The sequence below is a fragment of the Brachycentrus maculatus genome, unplaced genomic scaffold (genome assembly GCF_059751285.1).
Source record: "Brachycentrus maculatus isolate JH-2025_06_01 unplaced genomic scaffold, ASM5975128v1 h1tg000115l, whole genome shotgun sequence".
Classification (NCBI taxonomy): domain Eukaryota; kingdom Metazoa; phylum Arthropoda; class Insecta; order Trichoptera; family Brachycentridae; genus Brachycentrus; species Brachycentrus maculatus.
In genome coordinates this window covers 1,816,364-1,836,679 of record NW_028280868.1, presented here as the reverse complement: position 1 = coordinate 1,836,679, position 20,316 = coordinate 1,816,364, and the positions used below count along the sequence as shown (strand labels likewise).

The following is a 20,316-nucleotide window of genomic DNA, read 5'->3' as shown; positions in this document are numbered from 1 at the left end:
AAAGGTTAAAACATTAAATCCAATATTTTCTTCTGCCGTCATTTTGAATTGGGATAGTAGTCTTTTGTGCTCTTAGTAACATATGGTGAACAGAGAATTAATTAGGGTAGGCAGTAGGGGTAGGTAGTAAGGTAAGCTAGGTACTGCTTACTAGAGTAGGCAGTAGAGGTTGGTAGTAAGGTAAGCTAGGCACTACTTACTAGTGTAGGCAGTAGAGTTAGGTAGTAAGGTAAGCTAGGTACTACTTAAAGTAAAGTAAAGTAGGGTAGGTAATGGTTGCGTTTTTATGTCACCCGGGTAAGTAAGGATAGGCACTGCTTTTCTGCCTATATTGAATTCACACCCTTGATAGTGAATGACCTCTCCGTATTTGAATGGATCCTGTGTCATCTTCAGAGCTTCCAGAAATGAAATCCTATAACTAACGAAATGGTGCGCATTAGATAAATTAGTTACGACTTTTACTCTCGATCGTCTTCCTTACCATACCGGTTACAACTCTTTCTATGTTGTCTGTGGAGCGTCTAGAACCTAAATCTTTTCACTTTCGGTGTATAACAATTTTGAGGAACTTGAAAAATAGGTCGATCAATGGTTTACCTCAAAAGACAAACAGTTTTTCTTACAAGAAATTGATAATTGATAATTTACCTTACGTATTTTGAATAAGCAAAAAATACATTTCCCTTGAAAATAACGAGTTTTCTTCACCACGAAAACCGCCAAAACCTTGCATACATGTGGTATACCTATATAGTATGGTATGGTTATGGTATATATTTATTTATATATAGAATATACACAATTTCTTTATAAAGCCTTTTGAACTCTACTTTTTCCTAAACCTTTATGATGTAACATTATGAACGACATAAGTGCCCTTGAGGTAGTATTTTAAGAAAATGGTGATATATAAACTACCCGAAATTATTATTTTTATTATTCAATAAACGCCGAAAATATTGGCATTAGAAATAAATTTTCTTTTTTATTGGAAAATACAATATTCATTGAATAAGTAAGATAATAACGACAGCAGATGATTGCGTATTGCTATCAAATGATCTAAAAATATAAGGCATGCATCTAAATAAAAAAGAATTTACTTTACTATACTGTAATTTATACTGAACTTTTTTGCCAGTTTTGATGAAAGCAAGTTAAATTAATTTTCATATTTGATTTTACACGCTTAGTTAAACAAATAATAAAGAGAGTTTGGAGTCCATAAACTAGGTTTAAAATAATCCTTTTTTTATTTGGTTCGTTAGCTTAATATTAAAACCGGTTATCTTTGAAATTTCATTGTATTAATGGAGAAATAAAGAATTTCATAAAATGTATTTACGAAGAATCCCAGCAGGAACATACGATATAACTACATATACGCTATATAAATTATTACTTTTATAATTACTTGGGGGGATTAAAAACAGTAAGGCACATCATAAAGTTTTTTTTTAATACCTTGTAATTAGTGAAAAAACCCTCCAAAATCAGCCGACAATGACCTGTCATAACAAGTTTGTTTCGGTAATATACTACTACTACTACCATCACACCGTTTCCTTGCAGGAGTAGGCAGAGATGCACTACTAGCTTCCTTCACGTCCTTCCGCCCATTCATGTATGTCCCATTACGTAGACTTTTAAATGCGTTCAATTTGCTTACTTTTAGCAAAAAACGCCAAAAGACATTGTACCGATCGGAATTGTTTCTTGTGATTAGTATCTTCAAGCCCCGATGGTGCATAGGGCACAGCATCATATAAACACAGTGTTATCTTGATCGTTAACAAATGAATGACCTTTCAGCCCTCCGCTTCAGGTAATATTAAATAAACATTAGAGTGAAAAAATCATTTATATTTATTTAGCCCTCCTGGGAATCGAACCCAGGACCTCCAGTACGGTAGCCGAATGGAGTAATGTACTGAATTGATAAGTTCCAAAAATCAGAATCTGCAGCGATTGTAGTCGAGTCGTTTTATTAGGTTAAACGTTAAGGTCATAGAATAAGTCCATATTAGTTTCTCAATATACTAAGTAGCAGCAAACATATTGATGAAGACATTTGAGTGAAATTGAAATTACTACGATACAGGAATTTGTAATAGATATCATGAATGAATGACGTCTAACGATGATCGAGAATTTGAAGAATTCACAACACAAATGCACTCCTGCTAACCGGCATAACAGCTGATTCAGTAACCGAGCCACTGCAGTTGAAATTTGTGTCGCCTACTTTCAAAATCCGCCAGATCCATGTAAGTCAATTTTCCAATAAATGCAAAATTCTTTGGGTAACATTTATGTTTCAAAGATTTGTCTATCTTTAGATAAAATATTATGAAATAGAGAATTTTCCCATTTTTTTGGATTTTTTTCAGTATTTAAAAAAAACACGAGATACAAACCGATTTTGACTTCATCTTAATGTTTGACCTTTCCTCGCTCTGTTATTGGCCAATATTGGTCACAAGGCAAATTCCACGAATATAGAGGAATTTGAAATACAACGCTATTTTTTAGTATTTTTTTAGCAGGATTTTTAAGTTTATAAATATTTTAAACAATAAAACCCACAATTGGCATTTCGATAGAGTACCTTTTTTTAAATCTTATGAAAATGGATCTGGCGGATTTTGAATGTAGGCGACACGTTTTATTACTTGTAAAACGTCCGGCATTGGTAGAATATTTCGCTTATGAATCACGAATCTTATGGGAATTTCATATTTAACATTTGCAATGTCACCATTATGTTACAGACATGCAAGTTAACGGACAAATCATAATTCGTAATTGGTTTGATTAATAATTATTGACATATTTGATTATTTTTTATTACTAACTCAACACAACGTAGAGCCCTTGAGGTAGTATTTTGCGAAAATGACGCTTTGTAATTTTTCCAAAATAATTATTTTAAATAATATCTAATCCAATATAAAAATATTTTTCACATTGAATATAACTCGAATTATAAGAGTATATTTTATTTTTTGTTATATTTAACTTAATTTTAAAGACATAAACATTTTCTTTGACTATCCTAAAACTACAAAAATGTTTTTATATTAGTTTAAATAGTTTTTCAATGGAATTTTTTTCCATTGAATTCCAATTTTAGCGTCATACCTTTAAAAACAAAACAGCAGAAAGATAACAATTTGAAACATAAAAGTCTGTTCCAAAAATAACAATATTATAAACACTATTTTTTAAACTTTAAAAAACTATATTTTAGTTTCAATAATTGAATAATGGTAACAAACAGTCAAATTGTTTTTTTGCAGGATTCATCAGTAAATAACTTTCCTCCCTTGCACACATTATACACTTTTGTCACCAACATTTGCAGGTCTTCTTTGTTATCGGAAAAAAGAACAGCAAAATGTAAGTCAAATTTTTCATTCTAGCTCCAACATTTAAGCCTTTCAGCTCTTTCATGCAGTTATCCATTTATAGATTAAACAGCCAAAGCGACATTACACATCCCTGTTTGACACCTTTTTTGGCTAAACCACGATGAAAATTAACCACTTACCCTAATGAATGCACGCAGTGCTATCCTCGTATAAGGCTACGCCTTGCCGTGAATAAGTTTACTGCTTATTCCATACTCATACAAAAAAGTAGTTATATTACTTTTAATAAAAAATACTAAAGTAAAAATGACTAAACACAAAATAAATGCTTCAAACATTAATAATATTCAGAATAAAATAATTATAAATTAGCTTGTAGTTCTTTAAGGTGGTATGGACAAGTGGAGCGAATGGATAACGAAAGAAACTAAGAAAATAAACGTGGTGAATGTGAACGGGAGAACAGAACGAGGACGGCCAAAAAAGTCTTGGCACGATCAGATCTAACAGACCTTATCTTACAAAACAATTATTTTAAAACTAATTTGCGAAATGCATGTTAGCACTGAAGAGTGCGTTTTTTTTTTAATTACCTAACGTCCAAGTGACTCTGAAATCTAGCTACGGGTTATGCAACACCGCTTATCATGACCTTACTCAGGCTTCATCTTTTTAAGTTTCATAGCCTATGCCTACGAGTGGATTTACTCTTTATGTTTAAACTAACTAACTAACTAACTAACCATCACGCCGCTTCCCCGCAGGGGTAGGCAGAGAGAATCGAACGCCACACCACTCTGTCTTTGCAAACATTCTTCGCCTCTTCTACATTCATGCATCTCCTCATACATACCCGACAATTATTACGACTTCTGACCCGGCCGCTTTCAAGTATTTGATATACCTGATTGTGCCAGGTTTTCCTCGGTCTTCCTCTGCTTCTTTCTCCAACTACATTCTCCTCATAAATTTGTTTAACCGTTCTTTCCTCACTCATACGTTTTACATGTCCAAACCATCTCAACACACCGTTCTTAATTTATCGATAATACTTATCTCAACCTTGCATTCTTTCCTTATTTCATCAATTTCATGTAATTCACGAGTGAAAATTCTAGGCAAAAACACTCGCGACAGAAGAGTGCGGCGTTCCATCCTCTCTGCCTACGCGACGTTAGTCGTCCCGAGCCGCGGGCCGCGGTTGGTCCTGCCCGCCGCTCGCCCTGCCCAGCCGTGGGGGGGATGGGCCCGAGTGGGGACCGTCCGCACTCGTAATACCGCCGTCGAAATCATTTGTCAGAGTCACAACTCTCAGAGGGGATAACAGACGCTTACTCGTTCGCAACAAGAAAACAGCTGCGAAGAAACACGTAAACTGTTCAGCGACAATATTTTTACTAATGCAACGAAACTACTTCTTCCGTAGCTTTAAGTTTTATTTCGAATACTAGTTTAATTTCGAGTGCTTTACTAATTTTAATTTATCGTACTTATTTTTATTAAATTGTCAAATACGCGCAACTAGTTATAGTTATAATAAAGAGATCACCGTTTACGAAGTATTATTATATCTCCAGTACGTAGACTTCGACTGTGTTATCGTACCAAAAGTGCATTTAATTCGTTAAAATTAAAACGAGGACAATAAAAAAGGACTATTGTGAAATTATTGTGATAAACTATCGGAGATTTTGGTCATCTGTGAAACTGAAGGACGCGTTAGAGGTACGTTAGAGTTTGTATCGGATGTGCAGTCGGGTCTCTGGCATGGATCTGCTGTGCTCGGAGACCGTGGGGCCCAGCTCGGGCGCCGGCGGCGGGAGCCCGCGCGCCGAGCGGCCCTCGCGCCGCGCCCTGTGGGACCCCGCGCTGCAGGACGACCGCGTGCTGCACAACCTGCTGGCCGCCGAGGAGCGCCTCGGCCCCGTCTCCTCCTACTTCGGCACCGTGCAGACCGACCTCACCGCGCACATGAGGAAGATCGTGGCCGAGTGGATGCTGGAAGTGAGTACCGCTTTACCATTACCGTGACATTACCCGCGGCACCTCGGGAAATTTACCCAACATTCTCGGTCATCTATAAAAATTGACCGAATATTCCCGGTCATCTTCAAAAAATACCAGATATTCCCGGCCATCTAAAAAAACTTACCAAATATTCTCAAAATATTATTCCATGGTCCTAAAAAAATGACCGGCTATACTTGCTGTAATTAAGCAATTATATCTAACAGAATTTTCTATATTGCTGTATATTCTGTATCTTCTATTTGAGCGTTGAATTTTGAACATGCCAGAAACATTTAAACGCCACACTGTATGATATTTCCACGCGAGCAATTTATACGAAATGAATTAATTTATTTTACTCAATATTTAGTGATACATTTGTGACCCTACGTCTGAAAAAATTAATAAATAAAATAATAAAACTATTTATAAACACCTCGTGGCGACCACTTGTAGGTTATCCTGCGAAACGTGGTTCTAAAAATTAGCTTTCGTGCAATCTGTAGTCTGTAGCCGATAATCCATCTACCAATTTCCAATCGAGATTCACTGAGGAAGAATGAAGGTCGTTAACCCATCAATATTCAACCTGGGATGTATTGGAGAATCGGACACATAGACGTTTCGGAATAGGTAGCGACATTAATTTCGGCTTTCAATGTCCCTTTTTCTTGTCGTATATAATAACAAAACTATCACGCATATGCAAACGTTTAGGAAAAAATGATAATCCTTATACTCGTATGCCTAATTTCATTTCATTTCGTAAATGTAAGTTTTTTTAATATTGTCTCAATAAGAATATCTCAAGAATAATGAAATTAATCACTTTAAAGAAGATCGTGCTCTGAGATTCCACGTTTCAGCTATTACGGTGTATTTATGGTTTCCGCAAATACGTGACGATGGCAAAATTAATAGCCAAATATCTTTAAGTATAATGTCATTAAATCGAAATGTTCGCTAATCACTAACTGGAGAAGCTCGCTATCAAACCGCAATAACTTCATACGACTATTACCCTCCGGTGGCTCTCATGTGTGATAAAAACCGTATTTTTGGTTGTACACGAATTCTCGAAGATCTCCACGCCAACGTCGTGTTATAAAATTGCCGACACGTCACTGTGGCCTCTCCTTTTGAGACGTTCGTCCCGACACTTACCTGTCCAGCTGCTCGGGACACCGCGGACAGGACTGTTCCAGAAGTTTGTCATTCGTAGACGGTGTCCGTCGAGTTCACTAGACTTTAATCGTGTAAGTGCGATTACCATTACCCACAGATACTATCAATCGTCAGAGGAGCTACTAGTAATTTCCTATTCCACACACGGCTATTTTCGACTAAATTGTTTCCTTATAATAGGTAAATACGTATATTGATATTCATGTATACGCTATACATATTCTCGGAATGATAATACCTTCTTTACTTTGGATATTATTTGACTTTGACCGCACGGCTTCGGCGAGAAGATTAATAAAATTTACAGTTTAACTTCAGGTTATCGTACCTAGCTCTTGTAGAACCGGTAAGGGAAGTAAGATCGAATATCTTTCGCGAATGTCGCGATATATTTAATTTAAAGAAAATAATTATACAAAAAATCCTAGCTATATTTCCTGGCGGTCATATCAGACTCGCACGCTCAATTCTGTTGACGATAGCTTTATCAAAACATAGGATGTGGTAAGACTTTACCTCCTCTTCGTAATGTTAGTAATGATATTTCACCGATTTACCCGTGGCTATCTCGGGACCCGGCAACACGTGACTGTCGAGAAATGCGCCACGTAATGAAATCCGTGAAAACTTGAAACTGAAAAGTGAAAACGCGATGTGTGGCTCCTTTTAGTCCGGGACCGATGTCCGCTGGCGACCCGAGTGCAACCACTTCAGGCTGATCCGACCACCGGCATAAATATTAATTATTTTACCATAGGAAACATCGTGTTCTCTTCGGGCCTTTGGATAAGGCAATAATTCTCATCGGTGCGGTTAAACGAGGATTCTCTATACGAGCTTGAAACGAATCAAAATTCTGCAACGTGTTCTGGTATACTCGAAATATTAGTATGTGTGAACTATTCACTAAGTTTTAGGTGTGTAGTTTTTCGATGTTATATTTAATTAGTATCGTTCTTCTATCAAAACCGCAATCGCTGCGGTGTGAGTCCATTTAGGTATACACATTAGATCATATATGTTTAAACACCTTGGCTAGAAAAACCACTAAGTATTTTGGCAATACGCACCATTCAATGTTTAAAATACACATAAAACATTGAAATACATATTATTTACATCAGGTTTATCCTTTTGTGTAAATCGCCGATTCACAGCGTGAGATATGAGCGATTAGAGCGTTGATATTCAGAATTTGATTATTTCAACTGTGTAAAAAACCTATTATGGATGTCGGTACGGTCAGTACCCCGGTAATTACGCTCGTTATTATTAGCGTATACCTACACGAGTTGTAAAAATGCAGACAGAAAACTGTAAAAAAAGTCTGCGAATAATATGTATATAAAACTTTATTTAGAAATAGATCATTGCTTGGTTAATCACAGAGTCATTGCGTTTCTATGACGTTTTGATATTTTAAGCTGTTTTAAGTTTTTTTTTTATATTTAAATAAAAACAAACCGTACTATTAGCAACACTGGCCTCAGAACGTTTCTTAGTGGCGTAGCAACTGATTCGAGAGGCCCCACAATTTTCCTCCGCCACTTGTGTAGTTCCATTTCAACTTCAGCGAACGAATCGAGAGGCGACCACACGATTATACTGCATAAAAAATAGTGTACTCCTACGTACCTGTATTATTACAGAATAAAGAGATGTGGAATCTATTTAATTTACATGAATGCACACATTCGCAGATATGTGCATTATGATGCATGAACCTATCATATGTTTATCATATGTTTGAGCAATTTATTCAGTGGTTAGGTATCAACACCTCTGTTTATCTATTTTTGCAGAGGTTATTTAAATACTGATGTAAGTTTATCGACTGGTCCAATTATAAAATAGATTTAGCGATTGATTTTTCATGTAACGATTTTATTTTAAACGTACGCTCGTCCTAGTCATCCGATAGTCAGCTGGTACCCGCTGTGGAGGGTCATTTTTTCATGTGCTACATGATATTCGTCAATGTTCGATGCATTTTGATAATAAAAAAATATATGTGTTTCATCAAATGTTTGTCAATAATCGAAAATAAATTAACATGGGAATTAACCAAAGTAATTATTAATGTTTAAACGTATTTTCTTACGATACGCACGCCATAAACCTTTCGTTTGGATAGTAAAAGTAAACTAGAATAAAATCAAGATCAGGTTATACCTACGTAGAGTGATATGATCATAAATTTACTTATAGAATAGTGCATACATCATAGACAATTCATTGAATGTTGCACAAATTAAAATGGAGATAAATTATTATTACTATAACTAATCGTCATCAGTAGCCATATTGAAGACACATTTAGTTCTTATTTCGTTTATTGCACATGGGTTTTCACAATTAAATTAGTATTCTAAATGGATGGGAGCTGTATACGGGAGGTCAGGGATGTTTAGTCTCTTTTGTTGTATTTTTAAGGCCAAACTTATCCAAAATAGCCCCATTTATCCGATATACATTTCTCGTTATCTTCTGTACACACTGGCAAATCTAACCTCATTGAACTGAAATTGGAACCGTTTTACAATGAAAATGAACAAGACGGAGAAATTAGAATATTGTCTTCAGACACACGATACTATTCAATCTTCTAAATAATCAATATATTTTTTTCAAATAATTTGGTGTGAAAACGACGTACTCGTATATTTTCGTACAAATATTTTTTCAGGGGTTAAGTGTCTGCACTATGATATAATTTTTTGCGAAAATTTTGCAGCATTGACGTCAAGCGACTCTTTTTCAAGTCATAAGATGAAACAAATGCAATTTAAGTCATTTTATTGCTTCAATATTTACTTGCTGCATATTAGTGCATACGTGTCGCTCCGATTTAATTTCATCTAATTTCAAATGAGCTACGATTCTGTTATATATCTGATGTATCTATTGAAAGATGATTTCATGAGGAACACCTACATCGCCATTTCAAGAAAGAGTGTAGTCATCGAGACCATCTTAATATTCATGCAGATACTATAAACCAATATAAATATCAATATTTAAGATAATTTATGTTTGTATTATTATACACTTTTCTACATCCCACTAAATTAATTTATGGAAATAATTATAATCGTGTTGACTTATTGTGGCTGGGAACAATCGCGGCTTTGTAGATACGTCCTAAAACCAATGTTATTATATGCAATTGTTCACGAGAAATCTAAGCCTTGTACTTACATTCATTAAAACTTTTTAAAATTGAATTTAAATTAATTAACGAACAGAATTAGAAATAAGTGCGACGAGTAGATGATTTTGTAATATATTCAACCAGCTTCCAGGAAGTGTTTTTGTTCTAGATTTAGGTCGTTTCATATGTCCGACACCTTCTCAAACATTAGACAAAGACATGTTTGTAAAGAGTATAAACAACCTGCTTTTAATAATGAAACAATAAAAATATTTTATACAACCCTAGCTTCATTAAAATAACGTGGATTTGTGAAAACAATCTCGCAACATTGCAAAGGACAGAATATTTTGCACGGAAAAGAATAAATTCAGTAGCACACATTTAATTTCGCATACTTATATACATTATGTTTACTTCACAAATTTCTCAACTGGTGGCGCCCATGGTATAAAATTGCTCCAACACGTGGAAGGTAACTGAGACCATTGCATATATACAGGTTTCAAAAATTAATCAATTTGGATGTTAAATAATGGGATGAATGGTGAACCTTACACGAGTGTACAAAGTGATCGCTTAAAGCAGCCAAATGCCAGGTCGTAAGCCCTGAGATGCGCAGACGTCCATCTTCTTTCATATATGTATTTTATGAAGATCGATAGATGTTTCATATACTGTTAAGACACCTATACCTAATAATAAAAAGTTGTTTTAATTTTAAATACACGTCATTTTCATATACATAATAAATAATATAAGTATTTGTACATTTACCGTTATCAGAAAGTAAAATCAATGAGTAGAAAAGCACCTATTTAGCGTATCGAGTAAAATGATTAAAATATTTGACAAGAAAATCATAAAAATCTCGGTGTGTGGATATATACTAATATTTCTAATAATTTTGTAAAAAAAATAATATACAAAAGTAAAAATGACTAACCACAAAGTAAATGCTTTAAATATTAATAAAATTGAGAAGAAAAAAAATAATGCCCGCCGTCCTTTTAGTATAATAAAATGGTACTATGTATAATAATGTGCGAGTCCAATACACGTATTTCCATGCGCCGTTTGCGCGGTGGCGTACCCACCGATAGCGTCACTAGTCTGAACACCCAATTCCGCCTCATACAAAGTATTTTTAAAACAGCTGATTTTGACATAAATACAGGCTGAGGCGGTAGATTAAATAGTTCGGCAATCTGCCCACTTGTCAGTACTGGGCGAGCACTCTCCGCCAGTCATCCTTGCCGTAACATCGAAGTAAACAGAAATGAGACCTGCTGATAATGAAATTAATTTATTAATGAGTTTAAAATGAACTCTTTGACGGATAAATTTATCAGCCGGCGCTACATCGTTTTAAATCTTAGCAGGGCCGGGATTTCTAACGGAAGATAGAGACTTAACAACGTAGTGTAGATAACTTGAACTTCAAATATGGACTTTTATTTCTTATGAAGTATATATACATATATATACATATATATATATTTATATATATATATATATATATATATATATATATATATATATATATATATATATATATATATATATATATATATATATATATATATATATATATATATATATATATATATATATATATATATATATATATATATATATATATATATATATATATATATATATATATATATATATATATATATATATATAAATGATATCGGCAACGCAACGTAATATATTTTTAGCCGGCGACTTAAATTGAATGATAATGATATACATATATATATATATATATATATATATATATATATATATATATATATATATATATATATATATATATATATATATATATATATATATATATATATATATATATATTTATATATATACATATATGTATATATATATATATATATATATATATAAATATATATATATATATATATATATATATATATATATATATATATATATATATATATATATATATATATATATATATATATATATATATATATATATATATATATATAAATGATATCGGCAACGCGCTAACAAGCATGACGTCAAGCACATTTTTTGAGGGACCGTTGGGTGAATAAATTGTCATCGTATTGCATACCCAACCATGTTATCAAATCTGCATATTATTCCCACGAGAGAAGTGATTATGCTTGCTTTTTTATTATTTTGAATTAGCTTATTTTAAAAACCCTGACACATTTTTTTTTATAAACTGCATTCAAAATAAGCAACACTAAATTAATATTTTGAATTATCAAAAACATTAATTTATTTTTTCGATTGATGTGTTTTAAGCACATTATACGCCAGCGTTTAAATATCGTTTTAAATTTTGGATTTATTTCTTTTGTAAGGTTATTTCTACTTGTTTAAACGATAACAGTTAGTCATTGTGGCATAAATTATCTAGAAATGTAGCAAAAAATTGTCAGTCGACATTTGAACAGATGCAAGTATCTAATATTTATTTTTTAGTTTTCTGGGGACACACGATAATAACTCTAGCGGTCATTCGATGTGCTGTCTGATATTTACACCAGATTAATACTATATATATATATATATATATATATATATATATATATATATATATATATATATATATATATATATATATATATATATATATATATATATATATATATATATATATATATATATATACATATATATATATATATATATATATATATATATATATATATATATATATATATATATATATATATATATATATATATATATATATATATATATATATATATATATATATATATATATATATATATATATATATATATATATATGTATATATGCTCCGATTAAACTTAATAGCTCGTAAGTGGAGCAAATCTAACATTTGTGAACTAAAATTAGAACTTATTAAGAATCTTGTGTATAAAAATATAGTTTAAATACCAAATCCATTGAATATTTTTAAGTGTATCCGAAAATGTTTCTTTTATCTGAAAATATGGGTTATAGGGGTTACACAAATAATTGCCTTTCTGGCGACAGTATTATCACAACCTGAAATTCGGCATCAAATTTTCAGCGTTGCGCTGAATGTGTTTGAAACCTAAAACTGGTGATTCATCCTCTGAGCTGTGAACATTGACTCTTTCTAGTACCCGCGACAGTTAAATAATTTACATAAGTGTTCAGGTGGCGCCTAGACTAAGTCACTGGTATTATTAAACTCGAGTGTGAGTTTTCCTCACATTCACGTCGTCAAACGTCACAGCAATGTCACATTTCTTTCTATTACTAAAAATTTTATATGAACAATAAATAAGTGTCTGAAGAAAATAAAGATAAACAAATTTAATCGATTGGCAATAGGAAGCAGAGGAAAAACGAGAAAAACTTGGCATGATCAAGTGTTTCAAATACTTGAAAGTAGTCAGAAATCGGCTTAATCGGCGTGTATGTATGGGAAGTTATATGAATGTGTGCGAGGCGAAGATTGTATGCTAAGACAGATTGGGGTAGCGTTCTCTTCTCTCTGCCTACCCCTTCGGAGAAGCGACGTAATGGTTAGTAAAAAAAATAAAACGATTATTAAAAATATGTCATATAAACTTACATACTTGCATGTTATCTTGTAGGTACTCTCTTTTTTATACCATCCTTGTAATAACTGAATATGTGTATTACGTAATAAACCAAATAAATAGGTACAAACTATCGATTGTAAACATAAAGAAGAATGCAAGTGTAATATAATTGTATGGATGTTTATTAATATAACTTTAAATTCAATTGAATATAATAAATGATAAATATTAAGGAAGTTCAAGAGGTCTACGATAACAGTGCATACCTAAACTTTCTTTAAATATCTCATCACTATCTGAGAGAGAGAAAAAACTATTCACTTACCAACAAAAACGCTTTGTACAGTTCCTTGAACTCGTTGACAAAAATTTGGCTTGGGAAGGATTATACATTCCTAAAAATAATAAATACGCTTCGTGTAAAAGAGGAACGCAGGTATGTGAGATGTATAATGGCAATGAGACAATGAGGATCATGCAGGTATGTAGTTTGCTGGCATTAGGAGTTGAGCCAACGCCGCAATGTCGGCTAGATAATTTTATGCTGACTGAAATAGCGGAAACAGGTCTGATTCTTAATTGCAAAACTTCTATTCCCGAACGTTTCCCCTCCACCGATTTCTGCCTACTTTTCTCCGTACTTTGTACTCATTTAGTATTCTCTACACCCTCCTTCCACCGCACATAGCGTCACGTGTCGGCCTTTTAACTCATCTCCGGCGTTTTAAAGTGATATTTTACATTTTTTTCCACCATACCCAATACTTACCTGCACATAGCGTTGCATAAACACAGATAAATACAAATATTAGCATCTGTTTTTATATTCTATTGTTATTCGTTTTCACCTAAAATATTTGCACATTGGAGTCAGAAAGTCGGCTTTATATACACGAGGATTCTTCAGATGCAAGTAATATAATAATAACAATAATAATTTTTATTCCAGCTTGACTAAGTGATGGGTGAAATAATTAGTCACCTATATATGTTTCACAACTATAGTATTATATTATGAAATTAAAATAATTAACAACAAAAATAATTAAAAGTTAGAAGATAAGCTCGCTGGCAAACGCAGCACTGTGCTCCAGTGCTGCCACATGTCCAGCCCCCATCTGTGCTCCACAAGCAGCTTTATGATGACGTTGGAGCTCTTCATCAGCCTCATCAGGAGTCATTAATTTTTTTTTAAAACAATTACTACTAGAAAAAAAATTAATAAATAATTATTTTAAATATTTTCTTGATAGTTTCAAAAGAATTGCGAGACTGAATTATTAAGCGGGTACGCGGTTTCTTGAAAGAAAATTAAGTGAATATACCAACAGTCGTTTTAAAAAAATGTAAATTTGTGACATGTAAATTTAATTATCATTATCATTAATTATTTTTTACTTAAAATATTATAATATTAAGGCAAAAACTAAGTGCTATATACATCTACGATATGTTTTAGTAAGGTCATAAAGTACTTGTATTTTTTTTTAGTAAAAAGCAATTAATTTTCCTCAATTTTCGGTCAAATGAACGTTTTCTTGGAGTATTATAAACTCACATGGTTGCATCGTTATGCATCGCTCATACCTACATATTTATTATAATATAGTTTCCAGCATGACGACAGTACTTCTTATCATCACGAGGTGTCGGGTTGAAAAATATACATGTTGAATCCGTGTGAACATTGTACTCCAAATGCACCGAGCTGAAAAATGCGACTGTGGGTAGCGCGCTATAATATTACACCTTATATGTAATAGCGTCATAAAGATTGTTATATCGCAGTAGGTAATATTTTAACGCCTGTTATCAAACACTCCGAATACCTACGAGCTGTAGACATACTGCGGCTCTATAGGCGTCCTGAAATATTGGGACATCAGAAAATAAACAGGATGAACAAAAATACATTAAGAAAAAACTTCTTTAAACCTTTATCCGCACCCTTATGGTGCATAGGGCACTACGTCATATAAACCCAGTGTTATCTTGATCCTTAACACATTAATGAAAGGTGATCAGCCCTCCACTTCATGTATCAGTCCAGGGTAATATTGAATAAATATTAGAGTGAAAAATCATCTTTATTTATTTTTACCATTAAAATCGAACCAGGGACCTCCAGAACGGTAGCCGACTATTACACTACGGAGGCGGACAAAACATCAAAAGAACTATATACATCGCTAAATTAAAACACATTAAAAATATTTTTTCAACTCTAGATTTCTAGTTATATACTCACATGTATATTTTATTATAATAATAACATTTTTTAGCATATTTTCCAAGTTCATTATTTTTAAGTTATAATATTATTTTTTTAATCCGAATAAAACAGATTTAAAAAAAAAAACTGAATAAATTATATTTAATTTTATTCCGATTTAATTTTCATAAAAATCTATAAAAGTTGAAAATGCCTGGAATCAGTTACTCAAGTCCGCTCGGAGCGCTCGTAGCGGAGCCCGCGCGAAGCTGTTTGACAGATATCAGCTGAGCAACCGTGTAGTGAAGCGCCTAGCGCCAGTATGTCAGTGTCCCGCCAAATGTCAGGCGGAGATGTCGTTCATGAGTGGGTTTTGCACAATTTTTTTTCACTATTAAAAAAACATTAAAAAAAATATTTTTTACCCATAAATAAACAAATTTATGTTAATTTTAATAACGAGTCGAAGTTTTGGATTAATTAATTACATTGTAAAATAATCCTGTTCGGATATTTTGAATAAATTATCGTTGGTCTAATAAATTAAACGTGGTCTCTCCTTGCTCTTCAAATACATCACAAACTGAAAACTTGTTCTTTTCTCACAGGATTGTATTTTTTAAATGAGTATTTAAATTTGTCATTTTATTATATTTACCTTACAATTTACATTAAAAAATACGGAACTAGGAAAACAAATTACAAAATTTATTTGATACATGTATAAAGAAATTGCAAGATTTTTTTTTCTTTGACCTCTATCCACACCTAGATGGTGCACAAGGCACCGTATCTGATCGATGTGGTGTTTGCTTGATCCATATCAAGGTTATTATCACTCCTGCACTCTAAATTTTTGGATATAAGAGTGGAAGATATTTGATCGAACACAGATCACGCAATAAAATGACATCAGTACTAAATGGGGAAGGAAATGTAGGAGGAATTGTAGTTATGAAAAATAGTACATCGGCGAGGTCTTGGGCGCTCGGGGTTCCACACCCGCACTCGTACAAGCTTGTATAATATGATAAACGGTTATTTTTTGAGTAATGATATAAATATATATTTATTTACCTATACTTCTTTAGTATGCCTTTTTAAAATGGGATTTATACATCAATAAATAAACTGTAGAGTTTATATAAATTAAAAAATAAAAACAAAAAAACAATACAATATGAAGTTAGTACGAGTTGTCTTATCAAATACATAATATATATATATATATATATATATATATATATATATATATATATATATATATATATATATATATATATATATATATATATACACATATATATATATATATATATATATATATATATATACATATATATAGTGTGTGTATAATATACATTTATGGTAAATGTTATATTACTTTTGCAACGAGTCTGTAGAACATGAAAAGGAAATCAGTGGGCGTATAATTTATAGGTACCTACACATAGCTACGGTTTTTTAATGTTTGTTTTTTTATAATCTATGCGTGTTATTGAATTGAACTCCGTGATCGATGGTTTGGAAGTGTTTAAATCCTCTATATTCATGAGGTGAAGAACGTGTATTGTTTTTTCGTCATCTAGATCTGTGATAGCCGCCAGTGGGAAACGGATTCGCGAACTGCCAGATTTATTGCCGAGCCCGCGAGGGCGCGGTGGTCACGAAACGTTCTCTCGTGTAAACCCATTCCGGTCCCTGAAGAACGAGCTTTGTCGAAGTGACTTCTTAAAAAGGGGGTTGGCAAATGGGTCTGGAATGGCGGGGATGCGCGAATATGACTCGGGCTTTTTGCACGGAGCCAGCCTACTGGGAGGAGGTCTGGGCTGAGGACTTTGCGCCCTCCGAAACGGATGCCAAACGAAGGCGAACAATGGACCGATTCATATCGGCCGCCACATAATTGCGGCCCGATCCCTCGTACCCGAGCTCCGTGAGACTGTTCACCGCTCACTCTCTAGCCGGGACTCTCCATTCACTTCGATCTCCTCTCTCCTCGCCTCCCCTAGGAAAATTGTCGCCAGACAAACGATAATTTTTTAAGTACGCTTTTAAAATAATATTTATAATTGGCCACTTTATCGCTCGACTAAGACGAGCGCCTAGCAGTTTTTATGAATGAGATCATGCTAATTTGACGACATTCGGTCTTCGTTATTTCTTTCATCTCATTTGACCTCCTCGATATGATAATAAAGAACGTAGTATATACAATTTAATATATTATACATACCCACATGTTAAAGGCGAACGAAAAAAAATAAAAACATTTAATAATATGTTATACTACGTTTGATACGTCAGCGATCATTCTTTAGTGAATGAATTATACGTTTCGGCAACGATAACTTCGAGATGAAAAAAAATATTCTCAGAAAACCCGCATCATTCGCGATCGATTTTCAAACAAAGAAACTCGTTTTTCTTCCTATTTGGAATTTTAGGCGCGCATAAATTCTTTACATAACGACACATATTTTACATATTGCGACATTCGCAGATTGCCGTTTGGCAGTAATGTAAAATAATGCAGGCCGCGACTCGAGCGCCCATTGTGAAATGTGAAGCCGGCGCAGTTTATGCTCGAAATAAGAGAACGAGAAAAAGTGCAGTTTCGAGCGAGCGTCTGGGCTCGCGCTGATCCGGGCTTTGTGATAAGGACGGATTCGGAGAGCGGCTGTCCCGCGACCCCCGACCTCTGGCGCACGTGGGCGCCTACCCGGCACCTGCGCCCTGCCAGCGCAGCGCACTCCTGCGCCCTCCTGCGCGCTCCTGCGCCCCGGATACCGACCCCTAAACGCTTCCTCGTCCCAGTATCGGTGACCGGACATTTGGCAAATTACTCACTTTGCTGATATTCTCCGCGAGCGCTGGTGATGTCACCGAGGCTGGCTCCCAGGCCGCGAGTAGCTCCGATAATTCCGACTCCACTCGGCATCCTGTCCGAAGCAACGCCATTGTTATTTATTCGCTAACGAGATTAAACGAAATTGCGTTCCTCTAAAGTGAAATGACCCCTTAACAAGATGTTCCGAGAAGGATTTTAATATTGCGACCGACCGCTGTTGATGTTGCTCCGAGATCATCCGAATGAATAATGAAAATTTTGTAATAGCGGTTTTCATATGATTATAAGGATGTCCATGTTATATTAATGTAGTTTAAAAATCATACTTATTATAAAACGAGGAAAGAACTCGTGATTCGACAAGTAATCTAACATGTGAACGATCTTGCGAATTGAAACGAGGTATAGTTACATCAATGCGATAACGTCCAGAATGTATTTTGTTAAAAGCGAGAAGAAAATAGTGGAAAAGTATTCCAAAAAAACAACATCGCGACGCATCCGGTTCTCCAAATATCTTTATAATATAAGATCATTTCGTCGGAATGATGCGTATCTCTTCTCTAAATTCCTTTTCGTTCTGGAGACGTTAGTGGCCTTGTTACGAACTCCTCATGACCCGAGGGTGCGGCACCTCTCAGATATACCGCCATCATCCTCCAGACGTTATTCCCGAGAATCGGTCCAGCCCTGTCGGGCATTGCGATCTCATTTTATCTTTTAACATTTTACGAGCAAATTGGAAAATTTTCGCAATATTCAAAGTTCAATAAAACTCGGATTTGGCTGTCTTTCATAAAATGGGTTATAACATGTATTACATTGTATTTCGGACCAACAAAATTAGAATCGAGCGTTTTATAATTTTTACGATATCGCGTAACCGTGGGACGATTGTCACGTTGATTGTTATCGATTATTCGGCACTGACACCCCAAATAGCCTCATCATTTCCATCCTAAATATCGTTTCTACGCGATTCGGAAGATAACATACCTACAAACATATTAAGCAAATTGCTCGAAAGATTTTATGGTCTGATTAAAAATAATGATCGGTTTATTTAGGCGAGCATTATACTTTAAACCATACAAAGATCAGCTAGCATTCATTCCGTTTTTTATTCACCTACTCCGAATAATATGGTTCACAAAAACCGAACGAAGCATTCATAAGCCACAAAACAACAACAAAAAACAAGTTCCCGAGATGAGAGGAGCCGTTTAGATCCCGACTTTATTTTTAACTACCAAAAATATTAAATTAGAAATATTTTTAAAAATATATTTCGAGAACAGAAATCGGATAGTAAACTTTTTTAATTGTATACAATATTAACGACGACTTAAAATCATTGAATCCATCGAAAGGAAAATGAATGGCACTAACAAATTAAGCTCAATTATTGGAATAATTAAAGGGTAGGATTTAAATACCCCACACGGCGTTATTATTTGCAAAAAATACGAATAAATTATCTCGAGCGTCGTGCGATAGAGATACCTATGCGAAATATTTGAAAAGTCGGTTTATGCGCGCTCCGCACACTTCGGCTGGACGCGTCCGCATACGAGATGTTCTCATTACCCATTCATGGTGGGCCGTCTCCGGCGGATAAGTGCGGAGGACAGCCGCTGGAGCGCTTGATTTCTCTCTCCTCGACTTACGTGCATGTCCGTAATTATTGCTGATCTCCCGAAGACAGGTAAATGTTTACGTTCGGCCTTCGAGCCTTTCATCCCCCCTCGCCGGAACCCCCACTTCCTACCCCTCGCCGCCCCCTGGGCGTTCCTCTTGTTCTCGCCTCACCTCTCGACCGGCGCGATCTTCAAAAAGAAGAACTGGCTCTTTTGTTTCGAGAATTAATTGGATAGCCGGCCGCTCTCTGTCAACCGAAATACTTAGCAGATTAGAGGTCTCGGGTTTAAATGCGCTCTGGAACACACGAGTGTTCGTAATGGTCGTTATTA

General features: G+C 34.3%; 1 protein-coding gene across 1 annotated transcript in view; it reads left to right on the top strand.

Moving 5' to 3' along the window:
• The first annotated feature begins 4,669 nt into the window (after positions 1-4,669).
• LOC148309939 (G1/S-specific cyclin-D2-like) overlaps positions 4,670-20,316 on the top strand; it is a 55,590-nt gene continuing 39,943 nt past the window's right edge. The window contains exon 1 of the mRNA XM_088259304.1: positions 4,670-5,378. Coding sequence (XP_088115430.1) covers positions 5,121-5,378 — 258 coding nt within the window. The 5' untranslated portion in view covers positions 4,670-5,120. The remainder of the gene's footprint in view (positions 5,379-20,316) is intronic.